Source organism: Cylas formicarius, unplaced genomic scaffold, assembly GCF_029955315.1.
Source record: "Cylas formicarius isolate icCylForm1 unplaced genomic scaffold, icCylForm1.1 PGA_scaffold_7__23_contigs__length_41026272, whole genome shotgun sequence".
Lineage (NCBI taxonomy): Eukaryota > Metazoa > Arthropoda > Insecta > Coleoptera > Brentidae > Cylas > Cylas formicarius.
Genome location: NW_026844352.1, coordinates 5,607,843 through 5,627,275, shown reverse-complemented (window position 1 = coordinate 5,627,275; position 19,433 = coordinate 5,607,843). Strand labels below are relative to the sequence as shown.

The window sequence follows — 19,433 nt, the reverse complement described above, 5'->3', positions numbered from 1 at the left end:
ATTTGGGACACCCTGTATAGGCTGAGGCGCATCTGTCAAACTGATTGAGGAGTGCATCACCTCCTTAGTCTGTGGTTAAATTTTCGTTGCAATACCTGTGTCAGCAGCGTCACAACAGAATTTTATATGGGACAATCAAAGTAAGAAAAAAAAACACATAACCTTAATTTCTGCCTAAACTATGCAAAATTCGAATAGGAGTTTCTTAAGGAAGTGACCTTTATTTTAAGCAAGGATTTGAAAAATGTTGATATATATATATATATATATATATATATATATATATATATATATATATATATATATATATATATATATATATATATATATATATATATATATATATATATATATATATATATATATATATATATATATATATATATATATATATATATATATATATATATATATATATATATATATATATATATATATATATATATACAGGATGTTTTCTTTAAAATAACAAAGTTAATGTGAGGGGGGACACTTTTGGGACACCCTGTATCAACAAAATTATAACATTTTAAATATGGAGGAGAGTCCAAGAAACTTTTGTGGGAAACTTTTTTTATTTGGCACACGGTGCACTTAATCAGGAATGTACAAGGCGCCCACGTCTAACCGCAGAAAAAATAATTAATGCGTACGCTCTCGTCGGTCTTTCCTGAGGTTGTAAAATCAAATTGCGCAACATAGGTTTACGAGCAACGTGAAAGTTTGACTAAAAGTACTGGTACAACAATCCGATTCGCTTATTTCTTTGCGATCTCCCTGGGCCAGTGTGGCTTTTTCAAAATTTTTCAAATTTATATTTCAAAATTGTAAATTCTACTTTTGGAGATTGCATCATCTCTTTATTTGGAAGGCGTTGAATCCTTAAAATGATGATATATAAGTTTAGAAGGAGAAACAATATAGTATTTTGAAATGTACTGCTAATTGTCTCTTGATGTAATAAATTTGACATTCTCAATTTGAAAATGCATTTAAAATATACTCTCCATCATAGTATGTAATCGTACAGTACTGTTTGGTTCGTTCTAGTTAGGCTAAATCTCTGGCAATGAATGATAACCCGAAAACAATAAAATGCCTACAAAATTTAAAAGTTCATTTTTTAACAACGAGAATTCATGGCGGTTATTTTCTGGAGCATATTTTACCTAAAATTTTAAAATGAAATCAATCACTTCGTCATCAAAAAACATAAAAAATATTTCAAGCGGAGTTTTTTCAGAAAACCTATTTTTTAGTTCCTCACATGATCTAAATTCATCGGATATAGATGTGTGAGTGTACTCAAGCTGACCTTTCTTCCATTTGACAGTAGAAGCAAGCCTGTCGTTTGCAGAAAGCATACGTCTTCTTTTGAATTCCAGGGTTTCATCATCTGATGACTCCCATTCAGGTTCAGTCGTTGATGAATTACAGGACTGTTGAAGGACAGCTGTATCATTCGGTGTATGTAACTCGAAAGTTCCAACTATATCAGTTGGTTCCCCAAACTCTTCTAGATTTATGTTATCGTTCATATCTTCTTCGTCAGTCAAGTCAAGGTCAATGTTCTGTAACTATGTTTTCACGTTATTTTTCGCATAAATTTACAAAGAATGGAATGCTATAATACATAAGAATACGTAAATCCAAACGACTTTCGTTGTTATTGTTATTGTCCTCATCCATCACGATCTCCCTCTATTCCTTTTGTGTCAAATTCCTCGGAAATTTTATGAACTGTAACTGTAACTAATACTAAAGAACACGCTAATTGTTGGATGTTTATTCTACTTGCGCTGACTTGCCTAGAGTTGCAGTAACAAAGTTTTGTTTCACAGATAAAACCAGTGGTGCATTCACGCACCATTAAATATTTTAAAAAAATAAAGCTTAATCAATATAGTATTTCCAATGTATGTTTTCTGCGATGTAATCTACGATGTGATACAAATTTATGTACCGTTTTTGTTAACCTTTGAAGTCATATAGATCTTTCCTTTACACATAAATTAGCGATTTCTATGGTTTTATGTCCTTTAGTAGTGATAATAATAAAATTTCCAAATGGATGTGCAAAAATATTTCCTGGATGTGACAAAAGAAAACCATAGAATACGTCGTGCATTAACGCGTCACTGGGTCAAAATGGGTTAAATAATGCCTCTTGATACATAGTATATGCGTGCCAAATAATTCATTAAAATATCTAAATTGACGTTACAGATATTAAAAGCAATATATTTTATTTTTGAAAACTTCACCACTTCTCAGGACATATGTTCATATGAAGTTTTCTTTCCAAAATAAACCCAAACATCGCTGCCTTAATTATTGCCATTCAATTAGAACACACCCCGTATATTTCAGACGCTACAAACCAAAGGTTTCTCTGCACCGTGGTAAATTTTACAATTTTGTACTGAATAGGTAATTGTTCCTCTACGAACTTTGTCAAGACTTGATAGCATGATGACTGTTTTAATATAGATTTTGTTAATACTTAGCACTTTCCCTTAAGTAAACAATACTTTAAAAGGATATAATTTGTTTTTGAATAATATTATTATCAAAACACGCACCCCAAACGCATATGCCATAGGATAAAATTGATTCAACTAAAATTCATATATTCTAATATTCTATGAAATTCTCACCCTGTAGATTGATACGGAGTCTTAGTTTTAGTGTCAGTTGGATTTTAAGTTTCAGTTAACTTTCGTTTTCGAACAAACTTCGTAATTGCTGGTTAGCTTTGGTTATCACTTTATAAAGAGCAACTTAATAATGATGTGACGACAGTGTAAAGTGCGACACGAACTAAAATGCTGTGCTACAACACGAGTCGCGTTGATGGCATCCAGGAACTCTGGAAATGCGAGAATTACAGTTCGCCAGGTGAAACAAGACGAGAGACGGCGAAGGACCAACGTACCTCAACCTCACTCCGTTAGGGAGTGTGATGTCCGGGCTGTCGTATGTACGTACCCTTCAAACCCTCATCGATGTGAAATTAAGACATGTAGGGGGTCCTTCAGACTATATTATAGATATATTAATATATTCCTTGATTTAATTTCATAAACTTCTTTTCGTGATTGAAATGTATACCAATTATTACAATAAATTAGAACTAAAAGCTCAGATTTTCACGAAATTGTATATATACACTTGACAATTGTTTCGACAACACCGTGTGTTTACCGAAACATATATAATTCCGTGAAAATCTGAACTTTTACTTTTTACTTACTGTGTAAAATGGATTTTCACCCACCTGAGTTCAATTTTCCAAATATTACATCATTGTTACTACTGTTACGATGTATATTTATTGTTTTTACATTAAGCACAATCACAAGTTTGAGCAATGCGTCAAGGTTGGAAATAATCTTAGTTAGATCAAAGAAGTAAAAATTGGCGTGCAACAAGGCATTGTACTGCATGGGTGGGCAAAAGTCGGCCCGCGGGCCGGATCCGGCCCTTTTGCTGATTTTATCCGGCCCGTTGAAAAATTCCGCACGCAAATTTTTTTAAACTCTTTTATGAGATTTTGTTGACATCAACATTATTAGTGTGCGTACTGTATATATAATAGGCGTAATAAAATGGGCGGTCGGCTGACTACACTAGTGTGTCTCATGCGGGTCGCTCGCGACGATCGCTCTCAGGGCGGTTTTTTCGTTCGAGATCGCACTAGGTTCGAAATGCATGCGTGGACGGCCTATGCTGCACTCCTCTCACTTTTCGAGGGACGACAGGTCGCACCACGCGTATTGTTAATTTTGATTTAGCACTGATCGCATACTCTTTTTTGTTCGAGTCTAATATTAGTTTGCAAATATAAAATTGAAAAAGTGGACTTTTTCTAAGTAAAATTTTAAAACATTGGTTTTATTTTATTGTATTAATTAAATTATTTATTTGTAGACCTTTGTAAAATGAGTCAATCTAAAAAAAGAATAGTTGATTTTGAATGCAGAAACTTCAATGAAGCTTGGACGGTAAAATATCTTTTTACAAACATTAATAAGAAAGCGATTTGTTTAGTTTGTCAGGAAACAATTGCTGTTTTCAAAGAATACAATTTAAACAGGCACTTTACAACAAAACATCCAACATATGCATCACTTCCTTTAAAAGAACTTCAAACTGTAGCAGAAAACTTAGCAAAAAACTTGAATAAGCAACAAAATATTTTTACCAAACAAAGTAATATAGAGAAATCTACCACAAGAGCAAGTTATGTTGTCGCACACAAAATTGCTAAGTTCTGTAAGTCGTTTTCTGAAGCAGAATTTGTTAAACAATGCATGGTACAAGTGTCGGAGATATGTTGTCCTGAAAAGAAACATATTTTTTAAAATGTAAGCCTTTCGAGAAGAACAATAGTATGACGGATTGAAAATATTTCAGGAAACTTACTTGACCAGCTAAGAACAAAAATTGCTGATTTTACCTATTGTTCTCTGGCTTTAGATGAGTCCTGCGATATTACTGATACAAGTCAATTATTAATATTTATTCGCGGCATTAACAAGAAATGTGAAATTAGCGAGGAACTTCTTAGTGTGCATCCAATGAAAGATGCAACTACTGGTGAAGACTTCTTTCTCGCTGTTGAAGAGTGTTTAGTTAAAGTAAGTTTAACTTGGAATAAAATAGTAAGCGTCACTACGGATGGTTGTCCTAGTTTAACAGGGAAAAATGTAGGCTTACTTAAACGAATTCGCGACAAAGTAAAAGAGTTACAACCAGAACACGATATATTATTTTTGCACTGCATTATTCATCAAGAAGTGCTATGCAGAAAAGTTTTGAAATTGAATCACGTCGTTACTGTTGTGACCAAAGTTGTGAATTTTATCCGAGGACGTGCCGTAAATCATCGACAGTTTGTTGAATTTTTGAAAGTAATTGAAAGTGACTTCTACGAAATTCCTTATTACACTGAAGTGAGATGGCTTAGCATTGGTAAAGTTTTGGACAGATTTCAATATTTGCTTGATGAAATAGTATCCTAAATCTACAAGGGAAAAACCAATCCGCTTTCAATATGCACTCAAACGTCAAAGCATTTATGACAAAACTCAATTTATTTGCTGAAAACTTTAATAATAAATTAATAAATCATTTCCCCTCATTGCAAGCACGGCGAGAATCATTGAAAAATACAGATTTTTTTAAATATAGTGCAATAACACAAGACCTGCATTCTGAGTTCCAAAGAAGATTTCAAGATTTCAAAGCGATTGAAAAAGCTTTATCATTAATTAGCCAACCTTTCAATTTCGACGTGCAAGAAGCTCCTGTTGAAATTCAACTAGAACTAATTGACTTACAATCAAATAATTTACTAAAAGAAAATTTTCACTCAAACGAATTGAGTGCTTTCTATGGCGCTTTGAATAACGAACATTTCAAACATTTTTTGAACTATGTTCAAAAATACCTTGTTTTATTTGGTTCGACATATATTTGTGAAAGAACTTTTTCTTTAATGGTTTCTACGAAAAATAAATATCGATCACAAATTACTGACGAAAATCTACACTCGGTATTAAGGATTGCTACAAGTGATTTGGAACCCAATTTTGAAGAAATAATGTCAGATGAACATTCGAGATTTCACGTTTCGCATTAACTTTAAATATTTATTTTAACGTTTGATGTTTTTCTTTTCTTTTTTGAATTATATTTACTATTATATTTACGAAATGCAATATAAATGTTAAATTGTAATAACTATGTTAAATAAGTAACAAAATAAAATCTTTCATTGGCTGGTTTATCTAATAGCTATTTATTTATAATAATATTTCTTTAAAAATTACGTGACATATTTTATTCGAATTGAAATGATACTTAGTGTTTTTGTAAAAAAAAAAAATTGGAGCCCTCCACCAAAGCAACTGTCATTTTTATGCGGATGACACTCAAATTTACTACTCATTTTTTCCTCAAGAAATAGCTACCGCAGCGGATGTCATCAATACTGATTTATCAAATTTTTTTAACATTGCAACAGATCACCTCCTAAAGCTTAAATCTAATAAATCTTCAGTAATACTCTTTGGAAATGATAATCATTTAACCCATGCAAAGTATAACATAACAATTAAACTTAATAACATAAAATTGCCACTCTCTGATGTCTCACTCTTGATTCGCAGTTGCGTTTCAGAGAACATATTACTAATAAACTAAGGGCCTATGCTAATTTAAAATTAATTTATGGCAATAGACATGTACTTCGTCAGGGAACTCGTAAGTTGCTGTGTGAATCACTTGTTCTGTCACAATTTAATCACTGCAGTGCTGTGTACGGACCGTGCCTGGATGCGTCCGATCGTTACCGTGTCCAGAAGGTTCAAAACTCTTGTCTAAGGCTAATTTATGGGGTAAGGAGGAGAGATCATATCTCCCCGTACCTTGCTGCGTCAGGGTGGCTTAATATGCACCTTCGATGCAAATTACGAATGAGTTCCCTTTATTTCAACATTCTTAAAACAAAATTACCTTTTTATCTTTACAGAAAAATTACTCTTAACATATCAATACACAATTTGAATCTGCGTGGAAGACACCGACTAGTTATACCCCGTCACCGCAAAGAATTATTTAAAAGATCATATTCCTATAATATAGCCATTTGCATTAACTCTATTACTAATTTTGATATTAATCAGTCCAACTCGACGTTTAGGAATAATTTCAAAAAGCAGTTGTTACGTAGGCACTAATATTAAGCTCTTCTACAAAACATGTGCCCCTTTCCTTTCCTTTCCGTCCCCCTCCATTTCTTCTCTTTTCTTTTCTTTAGAATTATGTGTATCTACGCTTGGCGCTTTCAAATAAATTCTATGAAATTTTTTATTATTATATTTTCGCTGTTAAATTGAGGCCTGAACAGTATGTAGAACTTCTAGATGGCTGCCCTAACAAGGCCTATTGTTGACCATTTTTTCACTTATTTAACTTTGGTTATGTAATTATTTCTATGTAACTTTGATCGTTATAACAATAAATGTATGATTATTATTATTATTATTAACTGCTTTTTGGTATAATCTTCGTGAAAATATATGTCATCATTATACATGTAGTTTTGGATTGTTGCTTTTGTGTCACATAAGGAAGGGGTTTTAGTCAACTGTCTACTGTGATAACTTGCATTGTCCATTATAATTACGTTATTAGGAGGAATGTTTGGAACTAGTTTGTTTTTAAACCAACTTTCAAATAAATCAGCGGTGGTGTTTTCATGGTAATCCAGAGAAGAATCTTTAATATTTTTCACAGAGAGAGAAAGTTCATTTGGAGCCAACCATCTTTAGAGCCAGCATGCAAAATAGTTATTCTTTTACCTCTTTTTGATGGCGCGTTTGTTTTACACTTATCAGTTGAGTCAACCCAACCATTTTCCGGGGCATCATAAGTGTCGAACCAGGTTTCATCCAAGTAAATAATTGACCTTTGTTGTTCTCTGTAAATACTAATTTTTTCTAGATATAACAGTCGCCATTTCCGAATTCTAAAAGATTCCACTAAAACTTGCTTTTTGTCATTTTTTTTAATCTAAAACCCATGTGTTGAACACACTTCCATAAGGTAGTTCTGCTACATTTAACACCGGTTTCATCTTTTTCAAGCCTCCTCAATAATATTTTTAATGTAGGCACGCTTTGTTCCTCGCATAACTGGTAAATTTTACGCCGTATTATATCTTGATCACTGTCATCTACACTCCAGAAAATGTCAGCATCCCTTCTTTTTTTCCTCGCTGAAGTGGGATTATGCACAATTTTCCATACAGTTGATGTTGGAATTTTCGTCAATGTGGCCGTTTCTTCTAAAAATGCTTGCTTGCTGGCACCACGTTCAATGAGAGTCAAATAAACATGGTTTATAACTTCCTTAGTCTCAATAGAATAGTGAGGCGGGAGCACCTCCTGAGATACAATAAACTCGCACATATTTTGCATAATTAGCACTCGATTCAACACACGCTGTACTACACACGAAATAAAAATGATTACTAATACACTTAAAGTAAGTAGTATACCAAACCAAATAATATTAAACACAGGTAGGTATAAAATTATTTTTTATTACGGACCACAATTTTACCTGAATTTAAATTCCGAAAGTTTAGGTAATAATCTTGTTGCAATGTATGTTAATGACCACCCTTGGATAATCCCATTCAAAAGCAATTGGTCACTTTCTTATATCTATGAACAGACCATATGTGTTTGCCGCTTACTGATTCAATATTCAATATTTTAGTTACTTATCGATTATTAGGCCGTAATTTCGGCTTTAGCTGCTACAGTCTATTTCAGAACAGTGCAGAGTAACAATAAAACTTCACTTTATGCAAAGAAACAGCAACGACGTATCATTAAGCCGCTTTCATTGTTTGCCACGGATTTCATTGCAATTTCTATTTTCTCTTCCCGTTTTGGTCAATTTATGGATTTTGCCTTTGAATAACGTGAGAAGGAAAGATTTTATTACGCATTATGTGCGGAGGTGCTAATTAAAAAGGGTCCTCGTCCATATGGTTCTATTTGTAGGAATACATTAAGGATTGTTCTCTTTAACATTACTAAATCTCTAGTTGTTTTTAATTTATTAGAACATTGGTATTATCGGCATAGTTAGTTATTTTACAATTTTAACCAATTCCATACAATTTTTAAGTGTTGTATGTTTATTGTTTTACGTAATATGGGCCATATTACACTGCCCTGCGGTACTCTTACTTTCCCCCGATTTTCACCATTTGAAAGGTACGATTCCTCTCATCCATACATATGTAGTTTATTCAAAAGTTTACTATCGCTTACAGTATCAGACGCTTTTGACAAATCAAGGAACAATATATGTTGTGCAAAAATACTGTTTGAGTTGTTCTGCCTGGTGGGTATCCATGCTGTATATTGTTTAGTAAATTATTGTCGAGCATAAATTTTAAAATTCGATGACACATCACTTTTTCGGAAATTTTAGAGAACCACGGAAACAGATTTATTGGGCGATAATTTTGCATCTCGTTCTAATAACCATTTTTAAAGATCGGGACAACCAGGGCATTGCTTATTATAAATACCAACGGTTTTAAGAATCACAGGCAACACAAACTTTACGAGACCAGTAGAAATATCAATGTTACGCAGAACTAATCTTATTTCTTTTTCATCCACCGGTTGTAGAACTATCGCGGTTGGATTGAATGCGTGGTTCGAACTAAAAGGTGTATTTGGTAATTCTTTTAACAAGTGTGGTACAACATTAATTAAGAATTAATTTAAATTAATAACTAAAATCTCTTTAATTACCTTCAATTTCTTCTCGTTATTACCATGTTCCCTTTAATTTCATTTACTATCGACCAGGCACGTTTGTTTTTGTTATCTGAGTTTTTTTAATGTATTACATATAATGTATTATGTATGCTTAATTCGGTTTTTTTATATCTTTTTAGAAGGCTATCATAATCCTTTTTTGTTTTGTGTGTATAGCTCCTTATATCTACTTTTTATAAATCTATAAATATATCTAGTTCCTACATTTTGCATCACTTCAAGAACATCCAATTGTATTTAACACTCATTGGTTTGAGGATGTTTTATGTCTAAGAAATAATTCATATAAGACGACTACTGATTTTTAACCAGGTGGTTATGCAGTGTATTGCCTATTTCTTTCTTGCAATGCTGTTTTAAATTCTATTTTATTGGCTGTATTAAAACTACTTTTTTTATACTTAGTCAGGCCTCTGGATTTCAGTTTGTGTGTGTAACTCTTTATGTTATGTTGCCGTCGAAATTTGTTAATATATCATCATGGCAGGCACCAGTTTTACTTGTTATGTGTGTGACGAGAGATCTTTCACTTATATCGCTCCCTGCTACTATTAAAGCCTGTGTCGTTTATAAAAAGTTCAAAGTATCAATGCAGGCACTGCTTGTTATACGAGTGCGACTAGAGATATTTCACTTATAACGCTATTAAAGTTTTTAATAATGTCTCTGCTACTGATAAACCCTGTACATCTGCTAAGTCGTTTATAAGTAGGCTAAAAATATATATCAATACAGATCCAGTTTTACTTCTTATACGAATGTGGCTGGGGATCTTTCGCTTATAACGCTATTTATAATGATGTGCCTGCTACTGTTAAAGCCTGTGGATCTGCTAAGTCGTTTAAAAATAAGTTCAAAAATATATTCAAAATGCAGGCGCCAGTTTTACTTGTTATACTAGTGTCACTAGAGATTTTTCACTTATAACGCTATTAAAGTTTATAATGATGTCCTCGCTACTGTTAAAGCCTGTGCATCTGCTAAGTCGTATATAAATATGTTCAAAGATGCATATCAGTTTTACTTGTTATACGAGCGTGACTAGACATCTTTCACTTATAAAACTATTAAAGTTTATAATGATATCTCTTCCGCTGTTAAACCCTGTGCATCTGTTAAGTCGTTTATAAATAAGTTCAAAGATATATATGAATGCAGGTACCAGTTTTTCTTCTTATACGAGTGTGGCTAGGGTTCTTTCACTTATAACGCTATTTATAATGATGTCCCTGTTACTGCTAAAAGCCTGTGCATCTGCTAAGTCGATTAGAAATGATTTCAAAGATATATTAAAATGCAGGCACCTGTTTTAATTGTTATACTAGTGTCACTAGAGATCTTTCACTTATAACGCTATTTAAGTTAATAATGATGTCCCTGCTACTCTTAAAGCCTGTGCAACTTATAAGTAAGTTCAAAGATATATATATATATATATATATATATATATATATATATATATATATATATATATATATATATATATATATATATATATATATATATATATATATATATATATATATATATATATATATCAATTCAGGTACCAAATTTACTTCTTATACAAGTGGGGTTAGGGATCTTTCACTTATAATGCAATTTATAATGATATTCCTGCTACTGTTAAAGCTTGTGCATTTGCTAAGTCGTTTATAAATAAGTTCAAAGATACATTCAAAATGCAGGCACAAGTTTTACTTGTTATACAAGTGTGACAAGAGATCTTTCACTTATAACTCTATTAAAGGTTATAATGATGTCTCTGCCACTATTGAATCCTGCTAAGTTGTTTATAAATAAGTTCAAAAGCTATGTCGATATTTATTGTATAACGTATCCTTTGAGTAATAATAAAAATATTTTGAATTGAATTGAAATACTTTTTTCAGTTTCAGAGGAAGGACATGGGCCGTGCAAGCCGGTGTCGCCTCCGAAGCCAGTGGCACAAACACCTCCGCCCTACAGGATGCCCCCTTATCCCTTGTACAACGAGCCCAGTATCCCGGGAGCTGCCCAATCGCAAATAGATCAACCAGTCGCAAGTTCCAGTCCGACCGTTCAATCTCAGGGACAATTACATACCCATTCTAGCAAATTTCCAGTAAGCCACGTTCTAAATACTTACATAAGAAGTTACCAGTACTTAGAATCGTTGCTGGTTTCAGATCTGATCAGGCGGAAATTGTTAATTCCAGTAATGTTTTCGAAGACACCCTAATGTAAATTTTATTAAATCAATTTTTGGGAATTCTGCTGGACTTTTATATATATATTAAACATGCATTTTTTCTAAAGTTGCACAAATTGTACCAATCCTGAAGTCTGGGCATGCTACAGAAGTAGTAATTATAGGCCTATGTCGCTCCTATGTCATTTCGCCATACACGCGGATCAACATGGATTTCGCAAGAAAGCCCATTCCTTTTATCCATAATGTTAACCTTTTTATGCACCATGAGTTTTGAGACCTGTGCCTTGTAAACTGACTTTAGACAGGGTTCATCATCATACTCTAGTAAAGAACCTTGGAAATTTCTCTGTGCAAGGCAACTTACTCCGTTTCTTGCAAGTTTGTGGTTCTGGACGGTGAAAATTCGCTTAATTATTTTTTATTATTTGATATTCATTCCCAATCAGACATTTTGGAACTCCAGAATGATTTCGATAGGTTTACTACGTACTATAAAAATCACAGACTTAGTGAAATTTCGATAAACGCCAGATAATACAGTTTACAAGAAAAAACAACCTATTAATATTGACTCCAAATTAGATAATATAAAACTTCAGAGAGTTATTCAAGTTAAAGATTTAGGAATCGTACTGAAGTTGACATTTGAAGCATATGTGGAAAATATTGTAAAGATGGGCGTGAGAAATATTGGTTTTGTATTACGTAACACCAATGACTTTAGCAACCGCAAATCAGTACGTCGGTCGGGTAGAGAGTGTCCAAAAAAAGCCTTTTAGAAACATTGATTTTAGATGTAATAGAGACAGACACTAACATTCCTATGAAAGAAACCTACAGTTTTATAAATGATATTGAAAAAAATTGGGCTTTGGGTATCCCCTTTGTTTGCCGTTCTCACAAAGGTATAATTTTGGGTGTTCAGTTTTTCGATAACTCTTATTATATTGGAGTGAATGTTTCTTTTTGTTAGTAGAGTTATGACATCATTTCAGCGTACCCTAACGCATGCTTGGGTGAAATCAATGAAGCACACAAAGGCTGCCTTATTAAACTCTATGGCTTTTTGAGTTTGGCGAATTAATAATAATAATAATAATAATAATAATAATAAACTGTCTTTATTGAAATTCAAAATATATAAGAGTGGCGACATTCGCAATTTGCGCCCTTCCATGTAACCACAAGAACAACAGCACCAACACCATAATTGTCAACAAAATACACACCCGTATATGCATCGTAAACACAAGAAATAGATGCACATCATAAACTCATACACTTTTGCTAATTATGGGCGGGTCTAATAAAGAATATTAACGCATTTTTGAAGGGCTTTATTGTGGAGAGGGATATCATAGCATAAGGAATTTAATTAAATAATTTAACTGCGCTATAGCTAAAAGATCTCTGGAAAGTTAACGAAGTGTGTCCAGCAACGCAATATCTTAAACAATGACTGGTGTATCGATTATGAATATCATTTCCACTGCAAAGTTTATCAAACAAGTACGACGGGGTATTATTGGAGTTTAGTAAAAAAACAAAAGTGACTAAATGGACTTTATATCGATCCTCCAGTTTGAGCCAATCCAAATCAGAGAGGCACTGTGAAATATGGTCATACTTTCTGAGATTGTAACTAAAACGAATACAAGCATTCTGAAGTCGTCGGAGTCTCTCTTTATCTCGATTACTCGTATAGCTGGCCAATAGACAAAAAGCGACATAGGATAAAACTAACATATCACAGAGTTTAAGTTTGACTTCTTTAATGAGAAAAGTTTATGAATATACAATGTTCTCAACTTATAGAAGGAGTCTTGTAACACCAAGCCAACATGCTTAGAAAACCGCAAGTCACCGTCAAACCATAATCCCAAATTTTTACACCCGTCTGAAGAAGGAGAGACAATCTCATCATTTAGTGTAATCTTAAAAGAGGCGTTTTTTACAATATCTTTTATTTCCAAATAATAAAATCTGCGTTTTTTTAGTATTCAATAAGAGGTTGTGAGCCGCAGATACCTCAGCAAATCTAAATTTATTTTAGTAGCGGCATTTAAAGCTTCACTAGCAACAAAAGATAAGTCTAAACTGAGAACAGAATAGGTCCCAAAATACTACTCTGGGGAACACCCTTCTCCAAAACAATGGCATCTGAATGAGTATTTCCCATAACTACCATTTGGTATCTCTGACTAAGAAAATTTTAAAAAAATGAAAGATCGGCCCCCCCATTTTCAGTGAGTTCCGTCACAGGGCAAAGCTGCATATATTTGCCAAATATGAAACCGATTGCTTCAAATTTCGGACACTTGTTTCATAGCAATGTCCAAAAACAAATCGAAAATCGCGAAAAAAAGATGGATGCCGGCATCGGTTGAAGGCCATTTCTCATAAGGTTATGTGTCTCGTGGAAGGTTAAAAAGGACGTAAATTTTAATTTTGTACCTCCAACGCTTCGAAAGTTATTCAGTAAAAACCAAAATCGAGAACGGAGAACGGACAAACAGGGAAAAAAAATTTTTTTCGACGCTGATCACTTCTATACCAATGGTGATTCGATTCGATTTTTCGAATGTAACTAGAAATTCACGTTGAACGATAGTGTAGAAAGGGGGACAATAGTCGAACTGGGCCACATCAATCATTAGGACTTTCACAGCATTTAATCGTTCGTTAAAACACATTGTAAACTGTAAAATGGACCAGCGGTCGCCCATTCATTGTTTACTGCCATTGTTCTTCGACATTAGTCGCATTTAAACAAATGACGAAATAGTAACGTTTCTTATTTAATTATTGAAGTAATTAAACTAATGAGAACGTTCTCACGCTCAGGTTTACGGCGCGTTTTTCCTTTTTCAGATTGAACGGGAAGTTATACTGTCCAATGCAGATAAAAATTCGAAAATTCCTATAATTCCGGACTGCAAGAAGCGATCTAAGGGCGCTATTGCTCCGGACATTCCTCCGAAACAAATGGCCGCCTGGACGAGTCAGACTCAGATGTCATCCCAGCAAATTCTGCCGGACCAGGTTAGTTTTGGTTGGTTTAGATGATTAGTCGAATTCCGTTGACCATTTCGACATCAATTTCAGTCAAAGCGATTGTGCAGTTAGGTCATAGCATGACATCTTAATCTAGTTCACTACTGGATGTCGCACAAATTTTTTTGTAATGCCAATAAATTTTATTTAATATTTATAAAAACACATAAATAAAAAGAAAAATTATTACGAACATCAAACTTTAATACAATATAATTATTACACAAAAAAACTCTGTATTTACAAAGAGTTTTTAATTAAATCATGGAAACGGTTTAATATAGAAATACGTATATTTAAGTAAATAAAAAAATAATAATACAAGACGTCTAAGAAAATTAACAAAAATAAAAATAAACAAAAAAAAAAGTTATTTATTATATATTATATATTTTTAGAGAAAGTAGACTTTTTCAGTAATAACCAGTTTGGGTTGTGTAGGGGAGTATCAACACATAATGCAATTGTTGCTCTATACAATAAAATAATAAGTAATTTAGATAATAATAAACCAACAACTTGTCTTCTTTTCGATCAAAAAAGAGCTTTTGACGTAATAAACATTGATTTGTTGCTTCTTAAGATAAATCATTATGGTATTCGTGGCAACGCTCTAGAATGGTTAGAGAGTTTCCTAAGGGATCGTGTGCAAAAAGTTGTCTTCGAACAAAACGATGAGAATTTTTTTTCTAGTGATGAGATGACCTCCAGTGGCGTTCCGCAGGAAATATATTAAGGCCTCTATTATTTATTGTCTTTATTAATGACATAGTTTCCTGTGGATCAGATAAAAATTATCTATCACGATTTGCTGATGATACAGCTATGGTTTCCTGCGTTGCCGACATGGAGGATCTCTCTAAAAACTCTAGTGAGACGGTGGCAGATATTGTTGATTATTGTAACAGAAATAGTCTTATATTAAATCTTGATAAAACTGAATTGATTCATTTCTCACTAAGAGGCATAGATAAGAGCATCTTAGTTAAGTGTAATAATAAAACGATCTAGGAGAGTTGCGAAATTTCTGTGGGTTTATTTGGATTCTGGTCTTTCTTGGTCTCATCAGGTGGACTATATTCTCAGAAAATTATCCACACACTGTTTTGTCATTTGTTGTTGTGTTGTTCCAAAAAAGGATTATTCGTACAATGCACTTTAAACCTAAACATTATTCCTGAAGAAATATATTCATTGAAACGCAAATTTTGACAGTTCCCAGTGTATACATATTCATTGAGTATATATGTACGCGTGCAACCAATGAACATTATAGTTTCAGACAGAATTATAACCTATATATTCCAAAACATTCGGAAGCAAATAGCTCAATCGTCCTTCCCATAAAACTTTTTAATAAATTACCACCTGGGATGAGACGGATTTCGGGCTACGGTCAGTTTAAGGCTGTGGTGACACGATTGCTTGTCCAGAAGGCATTCTATTCTGTACAAGAGTACCTGCAGTGCACTTTTCAATTCGTGTTTTAACCATTTGTCCATTTGTCCATTTAAGCTTGTGCTTTTTTTTATAACTCTGTGTTATTTTAAAAATGATTGATGATGATGATGATCTTTATTGGTTATGTATTTTGACATTGTCCTACATTTACAATGTAAGTCGTTTGGAAATAATAATAATAATAATTATTATTATTATTATTACAATAAATTCAAACAAAATATTGTTATATAATTTTTTAAATATGTTTAAGTTTGTTTGCTTGAAAGAAACGAAATAAAACAATAATAGGATTTTTATACATCTAAAGTATCATTCAGATAAACACTTTGCTCAATTTTTGCATTAGTCATAGCTCTAAAAAAATTAAACCATTGCTTTGCAATAAGAGCGTTCATTCAAGGTTTTGATTTATAGTTAGTCTTAGTGTTAAAGCAGCATGACATCTTTACATGACTTAAGTTACACTATCGCTCTATAAAAAAAAGAAAACAAATTTATATATTAATAGGTCAAAACTTATAACGAAAAACAGTTTTTCTCCGTTTTTTTGCCCACCCGGTAAGTTCTTTAAAAATTATTTTTATGAAATGGAGCAGATGGGAGCAAGATTGTACCTTACACGTAACAACACAAGATGTTACTTTAATACACAGTATCAACAGCATCCCTAAATTAGGCTAAAATTGTTACATATGGCTTAACCCATATAATCCCAATCATAAAAAAAATAAAAAAAAATTTTTTTGCTCTGAAATTATTTATTTTGTTGCACTTGAGAATACATTACATGTGTCAAAAAAAAAACTCGAAACATACAAAAAAATACTGGTGCGTAAACGAACCACTGGGAAAAAACATTAAATAATGTTTTGGGGAACATAAGATGTAACATATAATTTATACATAAATATACAAAAGAAAGTTCAAATTCGACAGAAAACAACTAAAAGCAGATTGTTGTCCAAATAGAACCTGATTTTATGGTGCGTGAGGGCACCACTGGTAACACCCAGTTTCATTTTTGGTGATATTTTACAAAGAATGAAGTATGTAAATGCAGATTACACTTATTACAAACGTAAATTGTGCGGCTGTGACAGATTCTACATCTCCTTCGGGCTTTATTAGCATGAACAATCATGAGGTGACCTTGATTATCATAACGCACTTCATCTATGGCAGGTGCAAGATTTCTTTCAGTAACGGTTTTATCAGTTTTTAAAAGTTGCACAGCAATGTAAGATTTAAAATGGACCTGGGAAATCTTTTGTTCGCTGACAATATTATATAATTTCCATTCATTCACTACTAAACTATCCAGTGAGTTATAAAATAAAGGCCAGCACCATTTCTTTCTAAATATCTGGCACCTGTAATTAGCAATTTCGTTGTCATATATCCATATATCTATTGTATTGGGCAATTACATAAGGTTGGGGTATATTTACATCTTTCCGTTTTTTTCTATTACAGCGTTTTACATTATGGACAGGATCTACACTAGAAGCATTACTTAAAAAAAAATTCAAGTGGAGTTTTTAAAGAATGCCAATTTTTTAGTTCTTCGCATGACCTAAATTCATCGGATGTGAGTGTACTCAATCTGACCTTTCTTCAATTTTTTGAATTCCAGGGTTTTATCATCTGATGAGTGCCATTTAGGTGCAGTAGTTGATGAATTAGAGGACTGTTGAAGGACAACTGTATCATTCGGTGTATGTAACTCGAAAGTTCCAACTATATCAGTTGGTTCCTCAAAGTCTTGTAGGATTTATGTTATCGTTCACATCTTCTTCGTCAGTCAAGGTATCCACGTCGGGTGGAATATAGACCGCGTCAATATGTTCTGTAAATGTCTCTTCACTTTAGCATAAATGTACAAGGAATGGAACGCTACAATACATAAGAATACGTAAATCCAAATAATACTCTCGACTTTCAATGTTATTGTCCTCAACCATGATTGAGTCGATTGAGTGGTACGTCGGAAATTTTACGAACTGTAAGGTTCACTGCACAAGGCACAAACTAATACTAAAGAACACGCTACTTGTTGGATGTTTATTCTACATGCGCTGACTTGTCTAGACTTGCAATAACAAAGTTTAATTTCACAGATAAAACCAGTGGTGCATTCACGCACCAGTCAATATTATCAAAAAATAAAGCATAATTAATTTCCAATGTATGTTTTCTGCGATGTAATCTACATACAAACATGTAATATGTAAATATGTAATAATACAAACCCAATTTTTTTTTATTATTTTGAATTTACTTGAAAATGTGATACAAATTTATGTACCGCTTTTGTTAACTTTTACACATACATTAGCGATTTCTACGGTTTTATATCCTTTAGTAGTGATAATAATAAAATTTCTAAATGGATGTGCAAAAATATTTCCCGGATGTGACAAAAAAACATAAAATAGTTGGTGCATTAACGCACCATTGCGACAAAATGGATTAATAAATTACAAACATACTTTTGTGGGCTATTTTTTTAATATGACTCAAAAGAATGTAGAATTTTTTAAGGATAATTGGCTTTACTTGCCATAAAATTAGTATCAAAACTTACCTTTACGGACTGCCTGCATTTTGATTTTTTTATTTAAATCTAATTTGTTTAAAAATATCCCCTTCACATTGTTTTATGTTCGTTTATGTTTATGTCTCAATCTTCATCGTGTCATTGGGTAAAGCCGTTAACAAAAAATGTATTATTACTTCAGTGACAAGGCAGTGTGAGCAGGCATATTTCTTTCTTCCTGATATATTTCTTGAGTGTTGACCATTTGTGGCAGTATTGAATAATCGTTTTTACTGTGCGTTTCGAAAAAGTCATTTTACGAGAAAATAAATAAGAACTAAAAGTTCCGATTTTCACGAAACTTTTTCATGAAAATCTGAACTTATAGTTCTTATATAGTTTACTATATACTTCCTAACCTCAAATTCGTCCAGCCACAGACCCGTTGTTAACAACCTCGCGTCATATATAGCATTTTGTTGGTTAGCTTCGGTCTTCCTAGTAGTATATTCATATACCGTCGAAGAGATCGAAGACCCGATGCAATTGAAATGCTAGGCCAGACGCAAGGTGTCGTCCGCCAGCAGTTACTGGAAAATGCCGTCTCATCAAATACGCATAGCCACATCCTCGAGCGTACGAATAACGTTATAAATTAATTTCGGCAAAACGGCCGTTCGAGTTATTTTGCCGCCTGCCAAAAAGGAGATTCGAAAAACTTCGCTAAAATGTCTAATTTTTTGGGTCACTATACCGTTTTTTATTTCCATGGGATGTGCCGTTCAATTTCTTTTTGAAATGTCAAGACTTTGTA

At 33.0% G+C, this 19,433-nt stretch overlaps 1 protein-coding gene across 2 annotated transcripts in view; it reads left to right on the top strand.

Annotated features, from left to right (window-relative positions):
- Positions 1-19,433, top strand: part of LOC132704736 (uncharacterized) — a 70,787-nt gene that overhangs the window by 14,139 nt on the left and 37,215 nt on the right. For both annotated transcript variants that reach the window (XM_060674944.1, XM_060674943.1), the window contains exons 2-3: positions 11,264-11,475; positions 14,437-14,607. In XM_060674944.1, coding sequence (XP_060530927.1) covers positions 11,341-11,475; positions 14,437-14,607 — 306 coding nt within the window. In that variant the 5' untranslated portion in view covers positions 11,264-11,340. The remainder of the gene's footprint in view (positions 1-11,263; positions 11,476-14,436; positions 14,608-19,433) is intronic.